General features: G+C 53.3%; 2 protein-coding genes across 2 annotated transcripts in view; both read right to left on the reverse strand.

Annotated features, from left to right (window-relative positions):
* Positions 1-972, reverse strand: part of LOC109509852 (leucine-rich repeats and immunoglobulin-like domains protein 1) — a 4233-nt gene extending 3261 nt beyond the window's left edge. The window contains exon 1 of the mRNA XM_019859715.1: positions 893-972. Coding sequence (XP_019715274.1) covers positions 893-972 — 80 coding nt within the window. The remainder of the gene's footprint in view (positions 1-892) is intronic.
* A 536-nt stretch (positions 973-1508) lies between these two features.
* Positions 1509-7966, reverse strand: part of LOC109509855 (leucine-rich repeats and immunoglobulin-like domains protein 1) — a 23852-nt gene continuing 17394 nt past the window's right edge. Inside the window, exons 8-14 of the mRNA XM_019859726.1 lie at positions 7760-7903; positions 6206-6286; positions 5447-5518; positions 4284-4355; positions 4037-4200; positions 2779-3114; positions 1509-1879 (exon numbers count right to left, since the gene is read on the reverse strand). Of these exons, the coding sequence (XP_019715285.1) occupies positions 1524-1879; positions 2779-3114; positions 4037-4200; positions 4284-4355; positions 5447-5518; positions 6206-6286; positions 7760-7903 (1225 nt within the window). The 3' untranslated portion in view covers positions 1509-1523. The remainder of the gene's footprint in view (positions 1880-2778; positions 3115-4036; positions 4201-4283; positions 4356-5446; positions 5519-6205; positions 6287-7759; positions 7904-7966) is intronic.

Below are 7966 nucleotides of genomic sequence, written 5' to 3' on the forward strand. Positions count from 1 at the left end.
TCGGGAGGGGACTTGATTTTTAGTTTTATTGTTTTTGCGCTTTCCGCTGTCTTTGTAATTTATTACATTTTTTTTTTTTTTGGTCTGAATTGTTTTTGGGACATGTCCAGCACTTGTAGACAGCGGCGGTTGTTTTCAAGTGCTCGGCAAAATACACTTTTGAGTTGCGGTGAAATGTTGTTAGCGATCCCTGACACGCAACACCTCTGCAATGGAAAAAAATACCTCGGCTGCAGTCAGAACCGGTTTTCCTTCCACCCGGTCTATTTGCAACGTATTGTACAGACCATTCGGGGCCGCGTCCTTTCACTGAAATAAAAACAAACAGTTCCTCGAGTGTGGCGGTGCATTGTCGTTGAAAAAGCAACGAGAATCACGCCGCGGTGGACGTGATTTGTCTGCGAATGAGTTGACGCCGGCCAACGGCCATGTCAAAGAATAAAAAACGTCAACACTCATCGAGCTCATGGACCGCGGTCGAGGTTCTGGCCGCACGTGTTTGAACCGCTGTTCGTCATGCCAAGCGATGAAACCATCGAATGGGTGCCACGTGCCATTTTGCAACTGCATATTTTTCATCGGCGCTTTTTTTTTTTGCGTCCGTGACAAATGATAACACATGTCTTTTGTCCTTCCGTTGCACCGACTGAAAACGGCAGGCGGAAACGTCATCTGCTCGACGACAGCCGACATCGTCTTACGATAAGGACGCGTTTGCATTTCGCGACACCAAGAGGATTTCTCCAGGCCCGAAAACCTCCGGAGCGCAAGCGTTCAAGCGTTTCCCCCAGCAAGTGTGCGTCCCACCGACTGGGTCTTCGCAAACTGAGAACTTCGTACACAGATGAAGAGATGTCACCGATCGGCCTCTCTTGGATCGAGATTCTCTCACTCTCTCCCCTTCAGCTCCCTTTCTCCGCCGCTCTTGCCTCCGCCCCCTTCAACCGACACGCTCTTCTCGTCCGGGCTCATCTCAGGCTCCCCTTTTTTCTTGACCGGACATATTTTCCAGACGGAAGGCTGCCCGAACCGCCTCTCTGCGCCCACCCTCACCCACCCACCCTCCTCCCCGAGCCCCAACGTCACACTTTCAGTCCACCGCCATGGTTGCTCGCTTCGAGATTGGAATTTGTTGAGTGTGCTTGGTCCTCAGTCACCACAGCCTCTAGGCCATTCGGAAACGGCGACCTGGTGAAAATGCATTGATTCATTTCACTCCTCACAAAAGGACAAAAACCCCCCCCGAGGAAAAAGCAGCCAATAAAGTGGTGGCCGCTCCCACAGAGGATTTGGAGCTGGAGCGACGGGGGTTGTTTGGGAACGTGGAACAAACATCCCTCTGTGAGTCGCTCTTGCTCCCCCCAACAAGCCCCTTTGACCCGAAAGGTTGACCTTTGGCCCCTGAGCCGCAGCAAGGCCACAGCTGCTCTGGGGAGGGGGAAGATGGAGATATATATGTATATACTGTATAAATGTATAAAAAAAAAGCTTGCCATTCGACTGCTTCCCATGTGAGAGCCGAGTTATTTACAAGCGCCGGATGACACTAGCCCGGGCCGATTTGAACAGAAGCGGGCGGAAGGACACGGACACGTACCGAGCACGGTGAGCGTGGCGTTGGCAGAAACGGTTCCCGCCGTGTTTTTGGCCGTGCAGCTGTACACGCCCATGTCGTCCGGCTTGACGTCCATGATGAAGAACACGTCGTCGTCGGGCATGACGTGCATCCGGCGCTCCCGGGCGGCGGGGAAATCCGTGCCGCCGTCCTTCTGCCAGGCAATCTGCGGCGCCGGGTGGCCCTCGGCGGCGCACTCCAGCCTGGCCGTGTGGCCCGTTCTGATGGTGCTGTCCCTGGGCGTCTTCACAAAAGACGGCAGCACTGCGGACAAAGCAGAGCCGGCGGCTGCCATCAAAATGGACGCCGGCGCAATCGTACTCGTGGATGCGAGATAGCAAACTGAAGGGGAATTCTGTCGTGAGAGCAAAGGCGGCAAAGCCGGCGCTGCCCGATACGTCGATCGCCCGAAGCGGTCTGCAATTGCATCTTGCCATCACAGCTGTTGCGATCGCTCTTTCACTCTGTTTTTTTTTTTTGTCTATTTTTCTCATTCAAAGTTTGTTTTGTGTACAATTGACCGATGGCACTAACAAAGAACGGGAATCTTGAGCGCCGGGAAAACCATTCCCAAAGCACGCATGTACAATCGTTTCTGCACCTCAGATGCCAGACCTGACGCAAAGTGTGTCCCGCGCCTTTGCGTCAGGTCTCGGCCAAGGTAGGTCGCGACTTCCTTTTCACAAACTATCGCGTCACATTGATTTTTCTCTTTCGTTCATGTTCGGGGCCATTATGGCTGTCGCTCATCATGGCATGCGTGTAGTTATGCCTGCACGTGCGGCAACAAGAGGTCGGTTGCTTGAAAAGTAGATCTTGGGTCAAAAACGCTTGGCCACCCCAGCGCAATAGAGAACGAGCTCCCGTCACGGACTCAAAATCAATTTGTGACGAGTGGCGAGAAAGAGATGACTTTTGTTTGAATCAAAGAGGGAAAACCCAGCAGGGCCACTCAACTCCGTTGCGCCTCTGTCACACGGAGCAATCGAAAAGCAGATAAGTGCAACGTCAACGGGCCTTTGATTTGGTGGAACATGGCCGCGATAACTTGGCAGCCATGTTTTTGCAAAAGGAAAAAAAAAAAAAAACATTTCCAAATGTCACCCCATTTTCTCGTGACCGACGGCCAACTGAACACGCGCGGGCGCTAATCGGAACCGTACCGTTGACAATGAGACGGGCCTTGCTGGAGTAGGTGGAGCCAAAGTGGTTGGTGATGACGCACTGGTAACGGCCCTCGTGCGCAAAGGTGACGTGGCGCAGGTGGAGGATGGTCGTGTACTCCGTCACGCCTGCGGCGGCGGCGCCTTGGGGCTGAGCGCGCACGTGGGCGTAGTTCTCCGTCTCGGCGCGTCCCAGCGGCTCCTGGTCCTTGCGCCACGCGAAGGTCACGGGGGACGAGCTGCTGCTGGCGGCCGTGCAGGTGAGTCGCACGTTGCTGCCGAGGACCGCCGCGCTGGTTTCCGGCTGGACGGTGATTTGGGGTTTGGGAAAGTCATCTAACGAGGAAGGAATGGGGGGGCCGCAGAGAAAACGGGGGCGGGGGCAGGAGACGCTTTGAATCGGCACAAAACCCACGCGGCGACTTTACAAATACAATCGAATGAGGTGAGGCAAAAATGTCACCGGCGCAGGTTCACATTTGACAAGGTGCGGCGACGTTTGCTTCATTTTGCTCCAATTTAGCAAAGGGCACACCGTTGAAGCGCAGCCATCTCGTTAACTCTGCGTCCCGCGTCCTAGACGCATCATTTTCCCGCCGGATGCACAGTTCCAAATAATGTGCGTTTTTGGGACACGCGGAAATTTCTCAGTCAATTAAAAAAAAAAAAGACGGTAAATCTTTTTTTCCAGCAGTTTGATGTTCAGCGCCATTGTTGTTTTGATTTCGCGTAATCTCGCGAGACGAAATTGGCGAGAAAGCAGACGATTGCCAAGTTGTGTAACGTTAAAACAAGTGTTGCGAACAAGTATTGCCAACGTTTATTGCGGAGATATCACAGAGGAAGCAGCTAAAGATGGATCGTTTTTTGCGATCATAATCTTGTATGCCTGAATTATTCAAATTTTGGCAGCATTTGTTAAAAGAAATAAACCTATTATCAATGTATATTGTTGTTGTTTGTGCTATTATCATATGCAAATGAATGCAAGTCGACCATTTCAGAATTGGAAATTTGGGACTTTCTAAATGCATAATGGGACTCATACTTTTCTGATCAGCGAGTCCCTGGGACTCACAGGGCTCAAACTGGAAAATTATCACCGTAAACGTCTTCACTTTCAAACGATAACCCGGAACACGGATTCAAGAGCCGGGAAGCGCCGCTGTGGGGCGAGCGATTATCATTTCGAGCAGACAAAGTTAAACATCCCCGAGCACGTCTGCGGTTGCGCAGCCGCAAAACATCCATTACTCACCGCACACAAAAGCGCTGGATGGTGCCAGAAAGAGCGCGGTACCCTTCAGACTCTCGGGGTGGGCGCACGTGGCGTTCACGCCGCTCCGTATCCCGCGGCTCGCCAGCCACTCCGGCAGCCAGCGGAGCTGGCAGTCGCACAAGAAGCTGCGGCTCTGGATGAGGCTGCGGCGGAGAGGCAAGCGGACGCATTATTCGCTTGCGCGAGTCAAACCTTCGGCGGCCGACGCGACGTGCAAAGCGCTCACAGCGTTTTGAGGTTCTTCATCTTGCCGAAGGCGTCGGACTGGATGGAGCGGATGGCGTTCTCGCCCAAGTTCCTGCGGAGGCAGCGCAGCGGCAAGTCAAAGGGCGTCCCTCGGACAAGTCGTCGCAGACGCGGTCGTGGATGCCGCCGAATGCGGGCGGCTATGCCTGAAGGTGGTCGTGAAAACGGCGATGGCGTCCAAACTTTTTCGCTTGAGGGCCGCGTACAGAAAAATGGAAGGACCAAAGGGCCGCTTTCAAATTCGTCCGCACGCAATTCAATCAGGAAAGCAGTTGCGGATGGTCGACTTTGTGTCATCCGTTTCTGTTCAAGGTGTTCAGGCGAATAGACGCCGGTGACGTTTTCCAGGGGTGGATCGGGCTCCGCACTGAACAGCAGCCGAAGCCCATCTCCACATTCAGAACCCCAAAAAGAAGAAAGTGAGGCAAGGCGACCATATTTTCAAACAGCTTTTTGAGGATCATTGACGTGATGTCTTCAGAAAGCAGCACAAAGTGGAGGAAACTATTTTGGCCTCGAAAAATGGAATGTGCTGGACTCACGACTGTGTTTTGAAGATTTATTGTGTGATCCTTTTCATCAGAAATGGTTTATGTGCATCTTTGAAAATCGAGAAAAGATTGACGGGATAGAAACAAATGTATTAGTCATAACGGCACCCTCCCTTCTCACTCTGCCCACCCTCCCCCTTTGAACTAACCGTGCTGCCCATCTCAAATGTCATTTCATTGTTTTGTTTTGGGGGGAGGGGGGGGGTCGTGTCACAATCGGGATGCCGGGCCACAAATGGCTCCCGGGCCGTCATGCGGACACGGCTGGCTTATGGCGTAGAGCGCGCCACATGTTCTACAGCGGCGGTCCCGCTCAGCGGCAGGAAACCGAAGGTCAGAGTGGAAGTTGTGGTCGGCTACCGAGAAACTCGCAAGGGCTTCTCCCTCTTCGAGGCGGTCGTCGAACCAAAGGCCCGGAGGCCACGTCCGGTCGGCCAACTCGTTCGCTGCGGCCCGCGAAAGCGGAGGCTGTGCATCCGCTTCCCGTTTCTTGCTGAAATCTGCAGCAACTTTGCGAAATGTCTGAAGGCGCGGAGACACGGTGTACACGTTTTGTTCGCGAAGCCCGTTCGGCGGAATGTGGAATACTCACAGGTGTTCCAAGGTCTCGAGGCCAGCGAAGGCTTTCTTTGCCACGGACTTGATCTTGTTTCCAAAGAGACTTCTGCCATTTCCAAACACCAAGGGTGTCGAAAGATGATGGGTGCGGGGATGCGGAAAGAGTGCAGCGCAATTAGCAGGGTCAAGTACGACAAGTCAAATCGTGGAAGTTTGAACTGTCTAGAGCACAGGTGTCAAACGCGAGGCCCGGGGGCCAGATCCGGCCCGCCACATCATTTAAAGTGGCCCGCCAAAGTGGATGACGTGTCGGCTTCCAGCGGAATTTCTAAAATCTCTACCGAAATGTCAAATTGTCGTGTGTCATAAATAACATAGGAGATTTTGCAAGAATTTCCTGACCCTGTTGACACTCACTTGAACAATAAGTCAACAAACTACTAATCCATCCATTTGTTGTGTACAAGTAACGATACTACGTGCAGTATTTCCTCTCGAAAACAGGGAAAGCCCGATTTAAAAACCGCGAAAGTGGATGTCGTGTGTCGGCTTCCACCGGCCTTTCTAAAATCTCTGCAGGAGACTTCTCGACTCATTTCTTAACATTGTGTCAGCATTTCCTCTCGAAAACAGGGAAAGCCCGATTTAAAAGGTGAACGTAGCTGAGCGAGTGCTACTTCAAACTCGACACTTCGAAATATGCCGTGAGCGACTTTCTGGGGTGCACCAGGGCAAGGGGGGACTGAATAGGAAAGAAAAAAAAAAAAGGGATGAGAATGAGGGGGACACTCACAGCTTGCTGAGGCTATCCAACCCAGAGAAGGCCCCGTTGGTATCCTCGATTGTGCCCGAGATGTCGTTGTGGTCCAGCTCCCTGCAGGGAATAGAGAAACGAGGGTTGGGGTCAAAACATTGCAGGGAGGGAGGAGAGCAAGTTCACAGTCCGCCGGCACTCCGGCCTTTCAGAGCACTGGCGAAACTGGCCTTGAAGTCATGGGTTGCCCCCCCTCACAACTGGCCCTCTGGGAGCCCCTCCGCTGCTGTACTCTGCCAACCAAATGCATTTTTCCTTCGCGAGGCAGAGGGCCAGAAAATTGGGCCGGTTTGTCTGACAGCGGCAGCTACGGGGGGGCCAAAAGTCACGTTGGGGTTTTTTGACCAAGCCCATGCTGCCGATGGCTGGGCAGAGATAGAATCCATTTGGGGACATCATGGCGTCTTTTGGGGAGTCGGTCAACACTTGTGGAAAGTCCTTCAGCGGTTTTCTTTCTCAACACAGTCGTGGTTAACCGTCGCGGAAGGGAACAAACGCTTTTACGCAAAAGCATCTTTCAAACTTGGGACGAGACCTTTTGAAGTTGCCGGCCAGCGGCACCGCGTCTTCGCAACAACATCATATTGCCCCTTCCCCCGCTTTTCATCCCCCCCCACTGGCCGTCAAACCGGAGCTGCCAATTTCCTCCTCTTTCCGGCTGGCTGGATGCGAATGGTTGTCGGCTTGTTAAAGCAAGGCCAGTGGTGTGGGCTCAAGAACAAGAGACCCGCGGCAGGAGGGGGGTGGGCCGCGCGGCGGGCCAACAAGCCCCCCCCGTGGCCGAGTAAGGGGACGCGCAGGCTTGTTTGGAGCTTTCACAGCCCGCCGCCGGCTCCACCGTGCCATGCCAGCTCAGCCGGCAAAGCGGGCCCAATTAAAGCTGACCCGGCTAACTTTCGGGCCCGGTCTCTGGCCCTTCTCCCCTCCGCTGATTAGATTAGCTCTGCCTCAAAGGCGCGACGGTGCCGGGTTGAACGGGGAGGACGGGACAACAGATCAAGTGTGGGCATGAAAGCAACAAGGAGAAATGCCGCTGGGCAGACGCAGACGGTGCGGGCACAACGATAATTGGCTCGAGCCCCCAGATTGCAGTCAGTCGGCAGGGTTCTGTGTGCTTTTTTAAATGTTTTTTTTTTAAATGCTTTACAAAAGAAGGATTCGAGGAGGAAAACCAACTTGCTCCATCGATTCCAAAGGCAAGGAGACGTTAGTGACTTTAGGACCAAAACCAAAGCAGACAAAAGAAACAAAGCCAGAAAGACGAGAAAGTTGCCACGGAAACCATGACGATAGTCAGCCCGGAATTACCTTGTCCAAACAAACAAAGGCTCTAATGCAAACGTGATCAAACTTTGAAGCCGCAGACAAGTCAGACCTTCTCATGTTGGTTCAAAATAGCGCATCGGAGACACAAATATGAAAACATCTCAGCTTTCACTGCTCCCAGCCTCATTATCATCTGCGAGGGCACGGCAGCTATGCGGGGGTTGTCGCGAGCGATTCCGCCTCGTTGATGGGGGCATGCGGACTTACAGGATGCGTACGGCCCTGAGGCCTCTGAAGGCTCCCTCGGCGATGTGGCTTATTGAGTTGTGCCCCAGACGCAGAGTGTGGAGATCCCCCAGCACGGCCAGACTGCCTTCATCCAGACGAGTCAGGTTGTTATACGACAGATTCCTGGTGGGGGAGGGAGGGAGTGAAACACACAGTACGTAGGGACAGACGAGTTGCAGATGGGGG

This window comes from Hippocampus comes, unplaced genomic scaffold (genome assembly GCF_001891065.2).
Source record: "Hippocampus comes isolate QL1 unplaced genomic scaffold, H_comes_QL1_v1.1 scaffold568, whole genome shotgun sequence".
Taxonomy (NCBI): domain Eukaryota; kingdom Metazoa; phylum Chordata; class Actinopteri; order Syngnathiformes; family Syngnathidae; genus Hippocampus; species Hippocampus comes.